This window comes from Dreissena polymorpha, chromosome 3, assembly GCF_020536995.1.
Source record: "Dreissena polymorpha isolate Duluth1 chromosome 3, UMN_Dpol_1.0, whole genome shotgun sequence".
NCBI classification, from domain to species: Eukaryota; Metazoa; Mollusca; class Bivalvia; order Myida; family Dreissenidae; genus Dreissena; species Dreissena polymorpha.
This window is the reverse complement of record NC_068357.1, coordinates 144,237,766-144,258,105: the sequence shown is the minus strand read 5'-3', so window position 1 is coordinate 144,258,105 and position 20,340 is coordinate 144,237,766. Positions and strand designations below refer to the sequence as shown.

The 20,340-nt window shown below is 35.1% G+C and overlaps 1 protein-coding gene across 1 annotated transcript in view; it reads left to right on the top strand.

Moving 5' to 3' along the window:
• Nucleotides 1-20,340, top strand: part of LOC127871807 (cilia- and flagella-associated protein 61-like) — a 78,981-nt gene that overhangs the window by 26,291 nt on the left and 32,350 nt on the right. The window contains exons 18-22 of the mRNA XM_052415011.1: nt 2,748-3,175; nt 3,545-3,660; nt 4,923-5,102; nt 7,652-7,700; nt 11,436-11,605. Of these exons, the coding sequence (XP_052270971.1) occupies nt 2,748-3,175; nt 3,545-3,660; nt 4,923-5,102; nt 7,652-7,700; nt 11,436-11,605 (943 nt within the window). The remainder of the gene's footprint in view (nt 1-2,747; nt 3,176-3,544; nt 3,661-4,922; nt 5,103-7,651; nt 7,701-11,435; nt 11,606-20,340) is intronic.

Sequence of the window (20,340 nt, the reverse complement as noted above, 5' to 3'; positions counted from 1 at the left end):
TTATATTTTTATCTATTACATGTTTGTATTTTCGATTTCCTAAATATATATCGTATTGATTATATTACATAAAGTACATAATACACGCGTCCGCTATGTCTACGTCGCACAGGGCTATAATGACGTCATGGTCTATGTATAGAATAAAAACTTCCCGTACATTTAAAATGGCGTCTGTTTATGAAATTCGTGGACGGACAATTTCTGACTCGACTTATGACTTGGACATATTCAAAATCTCCGATTTCCGTATCATTTTTTACCCCCCGACTTTTGAGCGGGCAGACTTATGACTGGGTTTTTACGGTAGGCCTAGGATCATGAAACTTCATAGGTACATTGATCATGACTGGCAGATGACCCCTATTGATTTTCAGGTCACTAGGTCAAAGGTCAAGGTCACAGTGACTTGAAATAGTAAAATGGTTTCCGAATGATAACTCAAGAATGCTTACGCCTATGATCATGAAACTTCATAGGTACATTGATCATGACTGGCAGATGACCCCTATTGATTTTCAGGTCACTTGGTCAAAGGTCAAGGTCACAGTGACTCGAAATAGTAAAATGGTTTCCAGATGATAATTCAAGAATGCTTATGCCTATGATCATGAAACTTAATAGGTACATTGATCAAGACTGGCAGATGACCCCTATTGATTTTCAGGTCACTAGGTCAAAGGTCAAGGTCACAGTGACAAAAAACGTATTCACACAATGGCTGCCACTACAACTGACAGCCCATATGGGGGGCATGCATGTTTTACAAACAGCCCTTGTTCATATTGAGCATTGGTGTCATTTCAAACGAGCCTTGGTATGATTTATATTGAGCCTTGGTATCATTTCAATTGAGCCTTGGCTTCATTTATTAGCTCATCTATTTTTTGAAAAAAAAAATGAGCTATTGTCATCATCTTGATGTCGGCGTCTGCGTTGGCGTCCGGTTAAGTTTTGCGTTTAGGTCCACTTTTCTCATAAAGTATCAATGCTATTGCATTAAAACTTGGTACACTTACTTACTATCATAAGGGGACTGGGCAGGCAAAGTAAGATAACTCTGGCATGCATTTTGACAGAATTATGTGCCCTTTTTATACTTAGAAAATTAAAAATTTTGGTTAAGTTTTGTGTTTAGGTCCATTGCTATTGCTTTCATACTTGCAACACTTACTAACTATCATAAGGGGACAGTGCAGGCAAAGTTATGTAACTCTGACTGGCATTTTGACAGAATTATGGGCCCTTTATACTTAGAAAATTGAAAATTTAGTTAAGTTTTGTGTTTTGGTCCACTTTACCCCTAAAGTATCATAGATATTGCTTTCATATTTGGAACACTCACAAACTATTATAAAGGGAAAATAAAGGACAAGTTGCATAACTCTGGTTGTCATTTTTACAGAATTATGGCCCTTTTTTGACGTAGTTACTTTGAATATATGGTTAAGTTTTGTGTTTAGATCCACTTTACTTCTAAAGTATCAAGGCTTTTGCTTTCAAACTTCAAATACTTTCATACTATCATGAGGGTACTGTAACTGGCAAGTTGAATGTTACCTTTACCTTTGAATGACCTTGACTCTCAAGGTCAAATTATTAAATTTTGCTAAAATTGCCATAACGTTTTATTTATGATTAGATTTGATTGATACTTTGACAAAACAACTCTTACCTGACATACCACAATAGACTCCAACCAAACCATCCCCTGTGCCCCCCCCCCCCAAAAAAAACTTTTTTTTTCACATGTTTTTTTGTGCATTTTTTTTTCATTTTTGGGAGGTAATGTAATAAATGACCACACCCCACACTATACACCCTCCCCACTCCACCTCTCCCTCCTTTGTGATTGAAATTGAGATAGGTCCCTTCATCTTTCAAAAGAAAAATAGATGAGCGGTCTGCACACGCAAGGCGGTGCTCTTGTATTGAGCCTAGGTATCATTTCTATTAAGCCTTGACATGATTTATATTGAGTCATGGCATCATTTCCATTGAGCCATGGCATGATTTATATTGAGCCATGGCATCATTTCCATTGAGCCTTGGCATGATTTATATCTAAGCATCATTTTCATTGAGCTAATGACATCGTTTATATTGAGACGTAATATCATTTCCTATGGTATTGGTATAATTTCCATTGGTATTGGTATCATTTCCATTAGTATTGGTATCATTTCCATTGGTATGGGTACCGTTTCCATCGGTATTGATATCATTGGTATTGGTATGATTTCTATTGGTATTGATATCATTGGTATTGGTATCATTTCCATTAGTATTGGTATCATTTCCATTGGTATTGGTATCATCTCTATAGATATTGGTATCATTTCCATTGGTATTGGTATCATTTCCATTGGTATTGGTATCATTTCCATTGGTATAAGTATCATTTCCATGGAGATTTCCATTGAGTCTTGACACCTTAAAAAATGTTATACAAGTAAAGCGTAGAATTGGATTTGGCTTTATAAGACAGAGAAAGTTTACCCCTTACGGGGTTATTTTGTACATCTCAACAAAATGACATCTTTTTGCTGTGAACTTTTCTTTGTTAAATAGGGTAAGTGCATCCCACAAGGTGTTAATTTGTACATCTTAACAAAATTATATCATTTTACTGTGGAAGTTTGCTGTATTGAACTTGATAGGTTCGTCCACACCACACATTTGCACTATTTTTTCAACTTCACTATTGGTTAAGATTGTCATTTCAATATGTTGAAAATGTGTTTCAGTCCACATCTTCAGTTCAACAACCTGACATTGATATCGCCCCACGGGCTTCCTGGGGAGTTGGACCCGGATGAAACACGAGAACATATGACGGCTACAAGCCACTGTTACAGCCACGAGGAGTATGCCAAGGTTGCACTCAATGCCTGGGTCAACGTTGTCTATGGCAAAATGACCGCAATCGATCGCAAGAAAAAAATCGTTAAAATATCTGACAACACACAGGTACCATATGATCACCTTATTCTTTGTACTGGGCAGCAGTACCAGGTTCCAATGCCAGCGCCAGGGGATTTTGAAAGTGCTGTTGCAAAGGCTGATAGAAGGTTCACAGGAATCAAGCCAAAGAACTTGTTAACTGTTAATGATGCTTACGATGCTGCTGTAGCTCTGTACTGGATTGAAAACAACCTTGTGAAAAAAGATAATAGTACGTCAGTAATTACTAATATTAATATTTTTTTAATACACATCATTTTAGTAGTACATGATTACCGTTTAGCCTTTTTATTTCTGTCTAGTTGTGTCGTGTTTGGAGACTAATGAATTTATTTCAATGTGGAGATGATTATGACATGAAAACCTTCAATATTGTTTCCTATTGTTTTAATTCTTTTAAAGAATCTCACTGTAATACTTTCTTATGATGTGATTACGGATTCATTTAAATGATGGATTCATGTAAAATGTGTGGTAGTATTTTACATTAAAACTTCCTGTCTATTAAGTTGAATTAAATCGAATCATTTAGCCAAAAAGTGTCGCTGTTGTTTTTATAGTCAAATGATTTGCCTTTCAGGGCGTGTGATTGTGTATGGATCCACACTTTGTGGGTACACCTGTGTGCAGACGCTTCTCAACATGGGAGTGGCAGGCAAGAACATTAACATGGTGCAGCCTTCCCCACAATACGAGGTGTGTACTGCCATTAGGGAAACACTATGTTATCAAGACATGACAAATGTTTATTAAAGATTAAGCAGTATAGATTGTCTTGAGACAGAAAAATTTACATATACAGTCAATCTTGTATTAATAGACCACCTAAGGGAGTAATCAAAAGTGGTCTCCTAATAAAATGGTCTTTAATAAAAAAAGGCCATTCTGGAAGAATGCTTACCCCATTTTTCGCGCTTTTTTTTCACCTGACACATTATTTTCCACGCCTTCAAGCACCTCGGCTTTACGCTTAAGAATGTTCTGAATTTGAGTTTTACCGACTCAAAACTCATCTGCGATTTTACGACCAAAACCCGAATTTTCTCGTTCAACGTTAATACTTTTCGTTTTGACATTTTAATTTCTGCATGTACGCTTAAGGAAATCTGACTCGATTATGATACATAATGAGCTGAAAAAATTAAAACACGTCAATTGAAAACAAACAAACAGACCTGATTGGAAAATTTAGTAAGTAAATAACAATATGATTGGCTAACAAATATCTACTTATTAGCATAATTACAAATTGGTAATGTACGGATTTCGACAGATGTTGCCGATTAATAGTTTATTTTCCGCACTTTTCAGGAAATGTTTGTCGCGTACAGTGCATTGTTTCTGCACCTGTTATCTATAATACTCGAGAAAAATCGGGCGTTGTCTCTTATATAACGTTCCACATAGTAAACTATTTAAGCTGTAGACTGTGCATAATACGTTCCTCTATTATTCAACTCAATAAATTGATACGCAGTCTACAACAATACCGGTCAGAACTGGTCAACGAGACAAAGCATTATCATAATGGTTGGTGTGAAAACAAAGCAGAGGTGTAACAGTACATCTTGTCGGCTTAGATAAACAATTAACACGGATTTGTCTCTGAAAGATCAATAGATTAACCACTTTTACCTCCTAGTGGTCGCTTAATTCAAGATTCGGACATCAAAATACACAAAAATCAGCGGTCGCTGGTCGCGTAAGACAAAAGTCGCTTAATACAATATCATTATATAGCGAAAAAGCTCCGTGGGATTTCAAAATGGTCGCATAAGACAAAGGTCGCTTAATACAAGTGGTCCCATCCTCATGATTGACTGTATGTCACCAGTAACAAAACACTGATAATAATCATAATAAATAAAAATCTATTACATTCAAATTTTAAGTATTCAATTTTTTTTTGCACATGTAAAAATACATTAGAAATAACCAAAACATATTTCCCATTGCAGACATCGTGTTTCAATGACCCTATTGTTGAGGAAGCCATGATGCGAGCTCTTCAGGAGAGCGGTGTCCAGTTGCATTCTGGGTACATCCTGTCTGCTTGGAATGATGGAGAAGACACTTGTACTGAGATAAAGTCTGCAAGCTTCATGTCAGCTGATAAGCCTTTGAAACTTGATTGCCATGTGAGTAGATGATAATTTGTTGTTTTGGGAAATATTGAAGGGTCTTTTCATTATTCTCTGAAACTTTCATGTTTAGTAATGTTGCTGCAGTTGTGTCTTTTGGTCTGTGTGTATCAAATTTTAGTTTTATGATTTTTTTACTTGTGTGATTTTAGTGCCTTCTCAATATGTTCACCATGTTCTCTGCCTTTTTCAATGATTGTCTGTAAATCCATTTGCTAAATGTCTCTCTATGCAAGTAATTGTTCATTTGTGACATGGTTGAAAGTAAACTTTTGACTGGAATTCAATGAAACTTTATGGGAAGCTTCACTACCAAGAGGAGATGTGCATATTATCAGCGGGTTCTGGTCGGATGATTTTTCACAGAGTTATGGCCCTTTGAAATTTTCTATTAAAAAAATCTTGTCCCCCCAACTACAGTGCCCTCAAGACATTGCCTTTTATCTGAATATATAGTGCAATATTGTGACCAAAAAAAACTTTGGGGAGCATCACCCGTCTCCGACGGTTTCTTGTTGTATTTGTCACACTATTTTTTTGCAAAGTAATGCCATTAAAATTAAACAATTGGTTTGAGTAGTTGTGCAGCTTTTTGTCTTTGTGTGTGATCAATTTTAAGAAGTGAACCACACAATGTTGAGATTAATTTTACTCAAGTTTTGCAAGTGCTTGAAATCGGCCATTTCAGGGGTATTTGTCATCTTAAATGTCTGTTTGTGTTTCTGCTGTTTGTGCTGTTGAGACAAAAAAAAAGGTCCGTTTTTGGTCACCTTGGAAAAAAAACAGGGTCGGTAGGAAAGGATTTTTTTTTCAGGTACTAAATTGGATTGGTACTAAAGCTTAGAATAAGAAATACACGTATATATATTCTTTGTTTGCTTGATATAACACCTTATATGAACGAAAATGAACAATTTTTTTTTTTTGCGTCCCCAATAAAAAGTTGAGGGTCGGCGCCGATTCGGGAGACACGGTCAGGCGACCCGAAATGGACCTATTAATTTTTTTTTGACTGATTAACATTTTGTTAAAGGAAAATATAAAACAATGTAAGGAATGATCATTGCATGCCATCTGCATTACTAATTGTACAGTTATGTTTTACTGAACAAAAAAGAAGGAAACAGCTTACATAAAAGGAAATAGAAGGCAAGCAGTTTATATACATTAAAGCAAATACAGAAAGTTTAATTAAGCAATCACAGCTTTTACTCAGCCTTCGAATTAGCCTATAAGCCCCAAGCCTGAGTCGATTCTTGGGCCGGTCGGTCGATCCTAAATGCTTATAAAATAGCCCAACCAGTCAATTAAATATTTGAGCGTCATATCAATAACCTGATTTATACGCATTTTTAAGAGGCACGATTATATTTATATGTTTTAAACGTATGAACACATGCGGCCGCCATTTTTCTAAACTGTCATTTAAACATCCAGGTATGTTGCTATTTAAAGTAATGATGCAATTGACACCCCATCGAGATGTGGTTATTCAAACTGAACATGCATAGATCACGTTCCGGGATGTTTGCGCATCGGGCACTTCGTAATGTTTTAAAATAATGACCAATCTAGAAGCATATTTAATTTTAGAAGCGTTTTCCGAAAATGTATTTATAATTCATGCAAAATGGACAAAGTAATTTTTGTATAAAAATAAAAGAGTCTTTAAGGGATATTGTACGCATTGGGTTAAAAAAAGAATTGATCCTTATTACAGGTAGATTTCCATTTGTTTTAATCAATTATTCTTGCGTATAAGAAGACGTTGTTTTTTTCAAGTAACTATTAATAATTGTAGTACTTTCGTTTGTTAAATACGTTTCACAGTTGACACATGCTTATCAAAACATCAGGAGTAAATTAAAGAAGCAGACATTGTCACTTGGTAGATTGGGCAGTCAACACACCCAGTGGCCTTTTGTTCTGAAGCTACATGCCGACAATTGAGAAATTCACTGGCAATTGTCCTTGTAATAATACAGTAATAAACAATTTGCTTTAAAATAAAACCAAACACCGGTCAAACTGATTAATGGAATAATTGAATGAAAACATGTGTAATAATAAAGTTACAATAAACAGCATAATTATCTGGTGCATTTTTTATAAACTGCATTTAAAAAGGAAACAGAATACCCTTTATTACTGTAATCACATGCATCTGTTTTTACAAATGGAAGTAGATTTTCTGATTGTCAATAACTATTTTGGTGTTTCTGGCCAAAAGTACTACAAAGATTTATAAGATTTAATAGACAAACTATTTACATATTTGAAATTTAAGAAGTAAACACATGGTTATCAATTTCTTAGAAAACTGCACAAGTAGCAGAAAATCTTTACAAATAATGACACCAAAGCCTCTCAACAATTTACCTTTGCTTTGGCCTTTCATTTGAACTCCGCCATGCAAATTAATAACTGTACATATTTATGTGCCAGCCTTTACATAAAAATTTAATATAATATTTTCTTCTGCTTATTTTCATTTTTTACTAAAATGTAATCAATTGTTTTTTCATGTTTTTTCCTGTCCTTTTCAGGCATTCTTCGCTTACTATCGCCATGGAGTCGATTATGATGCCTTCAAAGGTAGGGCACAAAAATGTTCTAAAAATAAATATAATGGCAGGAAATTAAAACCATAAATCTGTTTTATGTCTCTTTAATTTTCAAATTAATTATGTTGGTTTTATTTGAAAATTGCTTTATGAAAAGTGTGTTAATCATCTGAAAATAGGTTTAAAAAATATATTACTCAGTCTATTTGAAGTTTGCAAAGGGCATTAGTTTGAAAGATGATAATGTTGTTGCAACTTCCTGGGGAATCTAATAAAGGCAGCATTGAAACAATCAAACTAAGCTTTGTAAAACGATGCTGATTTTAAATAACAATAATTGTTGCAACATGGGATGTATAAACATTTAGAAAGAAATAACGGTAAAATTTGGCCATAAAAGAGCTTGTCAAGACTGTAAACTGTCTACTCATCGCACATTTTAAAATAATTTACCAAAATGTTGACCATGTTGAGATGGCATGTCACATGGTCATGGTCAAGGTCAAAATGAGAGGTCAAAGGTCAGGTCCAATCTTACACAGGATTGCCAATAACCCTGATAAGTAAGTACTTAAAAACCATGTTGCTCAGTACCAAAATTGTGTTTAGATTTGATAAAATGCTAAAATGTTACTTGATTTATGAAGAATATAAAATGCTAACATTTCTTATTATTCAAAGACAAAGGCCAAACAGTTTAACTACGCAATTTATTATCTTAAAGGTTTGGCATAATAATGTCAAGGCTGGGATTAATTGTATTATACAGGTTCCCCCGATAACGGCGGGAAATTTAAGTACATAATGTTTATCCCCCGTGACAACCGGAAAGTGTGTTCGTGGAAACTATGCCTATACATCACTTCTATTCTTTATCCGAAAATGGTGTTTTCAAGGCCAGAGTAAAAACCAGAGATAAAACTTCACTGAATGTAAAATAACTCTGGAAAACTGTACCCGAAAACAACCAATATTAACAAAAGTTTACTGATCAAAATCTAGCAAATTCTCTACCATTGGTACAGTCAATTTCGCAGGATCCTGTCGTCGGGGGCCGAACTAAGTAGACCATTGGACAGACTGACGGTGTTCCGTACGCTGTTAAGTCCCAGCAGTGACGATGTGGGTTTCTATTGGAGCTCGTAATTCTTGACAACACTGGAATATAACAAAAATCTGGCAAGCATCGTGTTACAATAAAAAATTAAGTGGGAGGGTGGGTGGTAAATGTTAACTTGTAAACCATAGCGCGACCTACACTGTGATGCGACACGCTAGTAAAAGACCGACAATTTGCACAGGCAGTGGTTTTGTACTTAGTGGACGAGTCTATGTGTTACAGTAGACTGGGTAGGATGGGTTATAAAATTGGGGTTTGGGTTTCGGCGATCCCTTATTCTTGAGCGAATAAACATTATTATTCAACGACAAATGCCAAACAGTTTAACTGCGCAATTTATTATCTTAAAGGTTCGGCATAATAATGTCAAGGCTGGGATCAATTGTATTATACAGGTTCCCCCGACAACGGCGCACAATTTAATTACATAATGTCTATACCCGTGACAAGCGGGAAGTGTGTTCGTGGAAACTATGCCAAAAAGGACCACGGCCGCAGGAAGTGGGCCTTCCGCCACACAGTTAGTTGACGAGTCTATGTGTTACAGTAGACTGGGTAGGATGGGTTATAAAATTGAGGTTTGGTTTTGGCGATCCCTTAGGAAAATAGTGTTTGCGTTGAATAAGACAGTGTACTCTTGAGCGAATAAACATTATTATTGCCATAAACATTTTTGGATGAAACTCCTATCACAAAATTGTAATATAGGAAAAAAAGAGAGAAATGCATTTGTTTTGTGTATCATGTCAGAAATGCTAATGGCAGATTTCAGACGATTAGGAAACAGTGGGAAAGTGTTAAATTTAATATAAATTGTTTGAAATTATGTCAGGTTAAAATCAACATAGTAGCAGCCCCAGGCTTAGTATGGATGTTGCATTATAACAATTAATTTATCCTTTATAGAAAATAGCGTAATGACCTTTCATATAGAGTTGAAAGCATTTTATTTATACAAATGTCACAATAAAGAATACCTTTTCAACCGTAATTAGTTTGCCTTTATAGAAGCATTCTTACAAATTAAAAAGCAAGTAGCTATTATTGGCAAGAATTTTTGATGACAATCATAAGTGTTTAACTGACACAGCCATTTAATACCCCATTTCTGACTTCTGATGAGGCAGGCAATCAGAACGAAAGGAAGTAATTGTACAGGGAGTTAGTAAAACTAATACTGTTGATGGTTTATTTCAGTTGTTTTAAAAAATTTGATTTTTACTTTCAAATAATCAGTTTCAATATGTTTGTCATTTTTATGCCCCCGAAGCAGAGCATATAGTGATCGGACCGTCCGTCCTTCCGTCTGTCCATCCGTCCGTCCGTCTTTCCGTCACATGTGCGATTAGGTTTCGCGTTTAGGTTTCAAAAAATGCTCATAACTTCTATGTCCCATCACATAGCAACTTGATATTTGGCATGCATGTGTATCTCATGGAGCTGCACATTTTGAGTGGTGAAAGGTCAGGTCATCCTTCAAGGTCAAAGGTGAAAAAAACATGTATCAAAGCGCCACAGTAGGGGGCATTGTGTCTCTGACAAACACATCTCTTGTTTGCAATTGTTTTAGCAATTTACAGCCAATATAAATTTATAAACTGTACATAAAAAAGTTGTCTTCAAAAACAAAAACAATATTAGAATTCTAATTATGTTGCCTTGTAGGGGATATAGTGATTGTATGAGGATATTCCTCTGGGTGCCGTGTGGCCATATATCTTAACTTGTTTATGTTGTTAATAATTGTATGAACAAGCAACACGAACTGGTGGTAATGTTTTATCCACTGTCAATAAATTCAAAATATCGCCTGGAAAAGTCCTAGAATTTAAATGTTAAAATGGACAATGAATCCTGTTACATATCAAATGACCCATTCTTGCATTTACAGTTTTCTGGACTTTAACTAACTTCATTGTGCAGTTTAAATAATAATTTACCTAAAATGTTCACCATCTTGGGAAAGCATGTCAACCCTTGCGCAGGTCAAGGTCACGCTTAAGGCAAAAGGTAAAACATTGGCATGGCGCACCTTGTTATATGTTGCCAAAAGGATCTAATTAGTTCTATGCTTAGGTAATTGAAATAAAGACAAATCTGTACATGCAGATAACAGCTTGTGAGGAGTCTGGGGTTTATGATAACACTGATGTTAGTTGAATGTATCCTCTGTTGATACAAAGTGTTGGAAGTGCATGTTTTACAAAGCATTGCAAACTTAACATTATTAATCCTTTGCTACACAGATGCACAGCTGAAATGGCCTTAGTCAATCAGCAATAAAAGCAGAACAGTAACGTGTAGGCTGTTCATGTTTTATGCTGTTTTCTACTAACTTGTATTTGAGAGTTTGAAATGAAGCTATTAAAACTAGTATCTTTTAAGAAAAGTCTTAAATCTAGACAGATTTTTGAAGGGACTGCAAATGCATTAAACAGGTGTCTGAGTGGTTTAGGGTCAGACATATTTAAAAATGATTCAAATTTGTTTGTCAGCAATCATGACAATGCGTATTGCCTCCCTTGAGAGTAATGATCTGATGAAGCATCACACCAAAACAAACAGATATCCTGTATAATGTCAGGTGAATTAGTAAAACCTGTCAATGCTCATTCTGCATAAAGTGCAAAGTCACTTATTTTGCAGCGATTAATGATGCGTGTCTGGTTTATGACGGAAAGCTGGTCATAGATGCCTACTTTCACACCAATGACGTATGCATCAGGGGTGCTGGACCAATCACCAAGTTCCAGAGGAAGTACCACGCTGAGAAGTGGTCCCATGCGAATTTTAACTCCAAGGAAGTGGGAATTCATGTAAGTCTATGTAATTTAGTTAAATACTATTTATTTTAGCTTGATATTCTCTTAAGCCTTTTTGTAGAGAAAATTCATTCAACTATTTTCCAGAAAGTACCAGAACTTGTTGTCTTTGAAAAGATCTCAAGTTTCTTCCTGAGTTTGGATGGATTCCAAGACCTGTCTATCACAAGGCAGGGTGGTTTTGGACAGGAAAAACAAAATACATTCAGTCTTCATTTATTTCCAAATTTGTTATTTAAATTTAAATAAAGTCGTTTTTTTGCATTTTCAAGGAAAGTTTTTATCCATTAGTATAAAATGTATCAAGAGATTGAACAAATTAAAATCATGACAGGGTTTTGGTAATTACATTTTTATAAATAACTTGTCAAATCAAAATAATTGTATTGCACTGTAAACAAGTTGCTGATAATTGACAATTTGCATATCTGCCACAGTGATTATCTTTCACATTTGATGAGGTGGTGGGTGTCTTTTGTATGTAAATTTGTTGACGTCACAATAACGAGGCACATGTTATGATTCAGTGATTTTGAAAGGAATATTTAAAATGTTGCTATTGATTTGAATTGCTTTTCTATAGATTGTTATTGGTGCAATTACGGTTACCATGTCCCACACTGATCACTATTGTGTTTACCATTGTGTGCATCAGCACAATGTTCTCTAGTCATGAGCTTGAATGAGCTTGGATTGTTTTGATAGTAACTCAGTAACTAGGTTTGTTTGCAATATTGTCAGCATATATGTTAGCACAACCTACTCATGGTGAGCTTTGTGATCACTTTTGTCTGTTAATGTTTTGCATGGTCAACATGTACCTGATCAACACTCTAGAGGCCTCATTTATGACCAATCTTCATGAAATTTGGCCTGAACTTTTATCCGTGTATGTCTAGGGCAAGTTCTCAACTGGGTCTTGTGTGGGTACATACGAGGTCACAAGGTCATATTGGAGAAAAATCCTGTGAATACTCTAGATACCACATTTATTGCCCGATTGTCATGAAACTTAGTCAGAATATTTGTCCCAATGATATCTTGGGTGAGTTCAAAGATGGGTCATGTGGGGTCAAAAACTATGTCATATTAACAAACAATGTTTTGGATATTTAGGAGGCTGTATTTATTACCAAATCTTAATGAAACTTGGTCAGAATATTTTTTCCATCAAAATCTTAGCTGTGTTCAAAACTGGACTATGATTATTTAAAAACTATGTTACAAGGTCAAAGAAAGGAAACAAACTTAAAAAGCCACATCTTTGCTAAATCTGTATGAAACTTGGTCAATCCATTTGTCCCAATCTCATTTGGCCCAGTTGAAAACCAAGTCATGTGGGGTGAAAAAGTAGGTCACAAGCTCAAATAAAAGAAAAAAGCTTGTGAACACATATTGGTCATATGTTTTGCCTTATCACCATGAAACTTTGTGTGAATATTTGTCCAAATGATAGTTTGAAACTGGGCCTTGTCCGAATTCATAACTGGGTCATGTTGGTCAAAATCTAGGTCATCAGGTCAAATTGAAGCAAAACCATGTGAACACACTCTAGAGGCCACATTAAGTTTTCATTATAGGTATCATGAATGCTTAAAATAACATATGTTAGTAACAAACAGATGTGTTTGAACAATCATCAACCAAAACCAAACATTCTAAATCATTATTTTTACATACACAATTTCAGCAGAATTTTGTGTTAGCACATGAGATTCAATTTATTAATATTGCATCGATTTAACATCATTCAAAACTCTTTACATCTGATATTCTGCAAACATTAAAAAAACTATGCTAAAATAGACTAAAATAGACTAATGAACCCTCAAACTCAGAATAAACACAAAAGACAATCAGTGTAGCAAACTGATTAACAGATTTGTTCATAAACTGCTCAAAAGTAAAAGCATCCCTATGATAGAGCACACTGAGCTGCTTTTTTATTTGCTGATTACAGGAAGTGAAGTGCAATTAATTTTTCCATCGGTAGATGAAAAACAAATGATCGAAAGTTGCTGTAAAATCGCATGCTGTAAAATGTGTATTTGTCTTGTTCTAGGAATTTAAACCAGAATTATTGTAAAATCAATAGGTGTATAATAATGGTCGTTCTTTGTTTGTACATGCATGATAGCCATATCAAGCACTTTTCATAGATAATATATTTGTTTTACAAAGTCATGTGATCAGATTATTACTATAAAGTAAAACAAATATAAGCATAATTATATTGCTTATTGGGTCCTTGATGAATGTTATGGATTCATACATGTATGTTCAAGGGATGAAGATGATTTATAATAAATTATTTATTGTTAACAGGCTAAAGAAAATCAAATTAATTGGATGCTTCTTAAGCTGACACTTTTAACTGGTGTCAGTCCATATGAACAGTGTCAAGAGAAAATGGGTCTTAAGACATATCCCAGAAGTGTAGCTTCATATATCCTTCGCATCTGTATACTAATTTGAATGGAGTCATAATGTTTGCTTATGAGATCACAAAACCTTCCTTGATGTTATAACAGACAGGGGGTAGGTCCTTTATTGTATCACCAATCAGAGAGACAATCACTGTGAACCTAAAGATCTGATTGTTAATTCCTCTTATTAGTTCTATATAATGCTGTGGATTTTCCTGAAACATCATTTGAAAGTGATCATTTTGTCATCTTGATTTATTGTAGCTGCTCAGAGAATTGTACATTGCTATTTCTAAGTGAAAAAATTAAATGGTATAATACCAGTTTTATTTATGATTCTTGACAGCAAAGCAGAAAAATCACGAGAAAACTGCTTCCATTATGGTTCAATGATTGAAGCAGGTCTTAGTTTAAACCTATTATTTTAGCTCGATTGCATAGAAAGCCTCAGGCTTATAGAAACGCTTTCGAGTCCGTTTCTTGGGCCTGTAACCAGTAGTTGTTCACTGTTGTCTTTGGGGAAGATCTAGAGAACGCTCCCACAGTGGGGATCCAACCCATGACCTCCCGATCGCTAGGCGGACACTATATCCACTACACCACTGCGACCTGTCTGTGTCTTTACAACTAGTATACGGTCCATCTTAGTAAATACAAAGGGTAAGAAACCAATGTACGATATAATTTTTTTAAACGAGTCATTGCCAGTGTGCTTAGCTTAATGGTCGAATATTTTTAATAATATTGAAACAAATGAATGTCAATGGCGACATATTTTTGATATGCCTTTCCGTATTACATGCGATACCAATTTACAGTGGTTTTAATATAGAATTATACCTAGAATCTTAGGTACGAGCTCCTTACTATTTAAAATTGGATAGGCAACTACAGCCAACTCACAGCAGTTAATCACGCGCGCCACCTCATTTTTGAGATGCATTACTAAATGAGCCAATGAAATTTCTGAGGTGGCGCTCAGGATCGGATGTTTTGAAATTTATCGGATAATTTTGCATGGTGATTAGGTTTAATATGTTTTTCAACACATTTCGCAATATTTAAAAAAAATCGGCCAATGTAGTGTGATTCAGCGATTATAAATTCATCTAAAAATGTCTAGAAACATACAATCACAACCCATTTGGAAACGCGAGGACCTTTATAATTTGTGGCATGGCAGAATTTGTAAAAGCAAATCGATGCCGTTTGGCTATTGATGAGCAAATTCCCTGCCAATTAAATCGCTCATTACATAAAACGATTGCTTTGAACCTGTACAAGTTAATGCATGCACAAAAACATTGGTTTCCAGCCGATCTAATAGATAAATTTGAATTTTTCAAAAAGAGATGGAGACAATGCCAAGGAGGTGGCGCTCAGATTAGGAGGTGGCGCCAATGCACATTTTTAGCTACATGTATTTCAAAGTGGAATATTATATTTTATGGTTTCTATTATGTTTACAGGACTAACATTATTTTAGTAAGTTGACTATATCAGCACATTTGAGTTGCGTGGGTTTTTAATTAGAAAAAGTAGTTTTCTAATAATGTATTGATGGATTAAAACGTTTTTCTTTGCAAGATAACATCATTTAACATGTATTATAAAAAAATGTTAACGGAAAAAGACCGAGTATCTTCATTTTTTGGAGTTGATAGTGGGAAAAACAACATAAATAAGCCTAATTAAGTTTCGTTGATCTCGGCCTTTTAGTAAATTAAGCATTTGGTTTAACGGCCACAAATCACTTTCAAGAAGTGTTATCTTATACTTATTTCGTGAATTATCATACTGTATACACATATTGATGTCAATGAATTATTTTAATAATGTTGACCATTAAGTTATTGGTTTGATTGAGTATTACAAATTTTTGGTATACATCGTACTGTATGTTTTATTTATGTTGGTGACTTCTTAATTGAGTTGATCACTTATATATTAAAAAAACTACATCTTATTTATCATAGATCGTGTTAATGATTTGGGCTTCCGTATGTATGTTGATAAATAAATTTAATATAACAAATAACATTATCTATCAAATCTACGTCATGTGATAATGTCATTGCGATACGACTAATAATTGATACATCCTGCAATGGCGCCACCTCCTATCATTAGCGCCACCTCCTAAGCATTGGCTCCATCTCTTTTGGAAAATTGCAAAATTATCTACTACGTCGGCAAGAAGCCAATATTTGTGTGCATGCAGCATCTAATGTATGTTGTACGCAATCGTTTGATTTAATTGGGTGGACATGTTCTAGTCACACAGAAAAAATTCATCGAAATGCTTTTTAAACTCCACAATGCCACAACTTATAAAGGTTCTCACGTTTTTAAATAGGTTGAGAATGTACGTGTCTGAACATTTTTGGACAAATCAATCTTCGCTGAATCGCACTACATTGCCTGATTTTAAAAATAACGCAAATTGTGTGGAAAAAACATATTTAACCTAATCACCCTGTAAAATTGTCCATGAAATTTCAAAACATCAGGGCTGAGCGGCACCTCGGAAGTTGCATTGGCTCATTGATTAATGCATCGCAAAAAAGAGGTGGCGCGCGTGATTAACGGCCGTTCAACTGCACCTTTTGTGAAACTGAATGTGAAACTATTCAACATATATTTTGGGAAAGTAATCATATTAATCAGTTAATCAAATAATTGTTTTCTGGATGTAATCACTTTTCGAACTTTCTTAATATGCATTCCTTTATATTGGGACATGCAAATACAAGTGGACCTTTAAATTTATTTTTTGTTTTTATAAAAAGGTTTATTGGTAATTATAAAATGAAAAAACTTGACCCACTCTTACAGCAGCAAAGTTGTACCTGTCCTTACATTGTCATGTACTAAGCAAAACTAATTACTTTAATGATTTGCGTAAAAAGTAAAGAATGGGAACTGTTGTTATGCCTTTTCCAGTAGTTGTGCTTAGGGACTTAAATCAATTCTTTATTAATAACATTATTTGTTTATATTGTAATGTAGAAGCTATTGATTGTATTATGTATGAAATAAAACTGTTATAATATGCATATGAGTCGCGTTCTGAGAAAACTGGGATTAATGCTTGTGCGTAAAGTGTCATCCCAGATTAGCATGTGCAGTCCGCACAGGCAAACCAGGGATGACACTTTTCGCCTAAACTTGATTTTCGGTAAGAAGGGACAATCTTGAAACTAAAAATACCATAAAAGCGGAAAGTGTCGTCCCTGATTTGCCTGTGCAAACAGCACAGGCTAATCTGGGATGACACTTTACGCACAAGCATTAAACCCAGTTTTCTCAGAACGCGGCTCATATATTGTTTGTAAAATACGTATGGTGTGGAGTGGGATGCCCTTAACCAACACACACCTATCAACCAGGAAATAAAATATACTCAATGGAAATACAAAACAAAACATTTAGTCCACTTGTAAATGTTTGTTGCACGTAAACCATGTCTGTGTCTTCAATTAGATATGATATTGCAGAGTGTAAAAGCAAATTGTTGCTGGCTGAATGAGGCTTGTAATATACAACCTTTTAATTGTTTACCAGTTTTATTTGTAGGTATCATATGGTGTCAAGGCCATGCAGGCTAGACACCTCACACTATAGCAACTTAAGTAAATTTGTATTTACAATTACTTAGCCAAAACAAATAAATTGTGGTTTTTATCAATTCGCCTGAAGATCCTTAAATTTGGCTGAAATATACAGGGTTGTTTTTTACCTTTTTAATCATAAAAAGAGAAAGATAAACACCACCAAACACCACTTAGTTATAGATAAGCTTACAAAAATAAAAGTGAAAAATTGTTCTGGTAAAAAGAAAAATTTTGTATGACTTAAAATGTCATAAAAAAACAACACATGGCTCAATTTTTAAATTATGTGCAAATTGTGAGATTCCATAGATTCACATATAAATCAAAGTACCTCAATGATTTTCAGAATTTTTGATTGTTTTGGGTTTTAACTTTGTTAAACCTCTTTAACATTAGAGCATCTGCAATGTGAAGCCATTAAAGCCTTGTTGGCAGAGTGTTCTGCAGCCACCACTCTGTATAGCGTGCATTACAGCCACCACTCTGTATAGCGTGCATTACAGCCACCACTCTGTATAGCGTGCATTACAGTCACCACTCTGTATAGCGTGCATTACAGCCACCACTCTGTATAGCATGCAGTACAGTCACCACTCTGTATAGTGTGCATTACAGCCACCACTCTGTATAGCGTGCATTACAGCCACCACTCTGTAAAGCGTGCATTACAGTCACCACTCTGTATAGCGTGCATTACAGCCACCACTCTGTATAGCGTGCATTACAGCCACCACTCTGTATAGCGTGCATTACAGCCACCACTCTGTATAGCGTGCATTACAGCCACCACTCTGTATAGCGTGCATTACAGCCACCACTCTGTATAGCGTGCATTACAGCCACCACTCTGTATAGCGTGCATTACAGCCACCACTCTGTATAGCGTGCATTACAGCCACCACTCTGTATAGCGTGCATTACAGCCACCCCTCTGTATAGCGTGCATTACAGCCACCACTCTGTATAGCGTGCATTACAGCCACCACTCTGTATAGCGTGCATTACAGCCACCACTCTGTATAGCATGCATTACAGCCACCACTCTGTATAGCGTGCATTACAGCCACCACTCTGTATAGCGTGCATTACAGCCACCACTCTATATAGCGTGCATTACAGCATTGTAAATACAAAATGAATATTGGCTAGAAACCTGGGTCTCAGAAACCTTGCTTGATATTTTCTCAGATCTGGTTTTTATTTTTATCATAAATAAATTTTGTTAGAACTTTGTTACAAAAGGCTTTTTTTTAAGTTTTAAAAAGTTGACAGGTATTACAGAACATACAAAGTCGCTTTTTGTTTCGGAAATCATCAAAGCACATAACAGACTGTACATGACAAAAATGACTACTCGTTAACATTATTAATGTCCTAGCTCCTATATTGACTCAACAACTTCATATTTACAGTTCCACATCTAAGACACACGTTTCGTGTGGGCTCTTTATAATTCAAACAACAGGTCAAGTTTGATCATACCAACAACATGAAGCTGATTAATGCCTATGATGACATTTCAGTACTGGGACATTTATGCTGTTAATGCCCATTTTAAGTGGTCACATGACAGACTATGCCTTACAGTCTCATGTTTACTGTAACCATGTGGGAGTTATGAACTTTTAGAATAATGAGCTAACAGATGTACTTTGTTTTTGACCTGCCATTATGGACATCTTTGGGTAAAGTTAAAGGTTATATTGCTTAACTAAGTTGTGAAGCTTTGCAAAATTAATGTTGATCACAAACAATATTAATACATGTATTGCTGTAAAATATTTTATTAAAAGATACAACAAAATATTGTTAGAAAGAAAGTTATTTTTATTGCCATTTGGATTTTTCTTATTGGGAGTGTGTTGGCAAATGGAGACATGCAGTTTACTAGAAATATTTGTGACGTACTCAGGGAAAACTGGACACATGCATTTAGCCCTATTTTCCCAGAATGCAGCTAATTTAATCAAATGCATTGTAGAATGAGCTTTTAGCAACTAAAATAAGCAAAAACAAAAGTTATCTGACAACAAGAATAATTGGACTATCTTTTCTAATGAACAGTCCCAGTGAGAATAAATGTGTCATGTTCTGAGAAAACTGGGCTTAATGCTTGTGCATTAAGTGTCGTCCCAGATTAGCCTGTGCAGTGCGCACAGGCTAATCAGGGACGACACTTTCCGCTTTAATGGTATTTGTCTTTAAAAGGAAGTCCCTTCTTACTGAAAATCACGTTTAGGTGGAAAGTGTCATCCCTGATTAGCCTGTGCGGACTGCACAGTCTAATCTGGGATGACACTTTACGCACATGCATTTAGCCCAGTTTTCTCAGAACAAGGCTCAAATGACCATAAATAAGGAAGTAAAAGGTTAATATTACTGACAAAGGCTGCTGCTGGTCGACAACTGTGTAAGTGTTTACCTGGGAATTGCCAGACAAAGTTTTACAGTCGAAACAAAATGCTATCACCTATAAATATTTATTTGATATGTCCAATGCCCTTTTTGCAAAATGTAATTTGAAAACTAAAGCAGAAAGCAAGTATTTAGATAATTAATTACATTTATTTTTCATAAAATATTATAATACAAAACAACAAACAGTTGATATGTAGTAAAGAGAATATCTGAGATCACAAAAAAACAATAAGAGTCAATCACAGGTACAGAACATTAACAGAAATAAGAA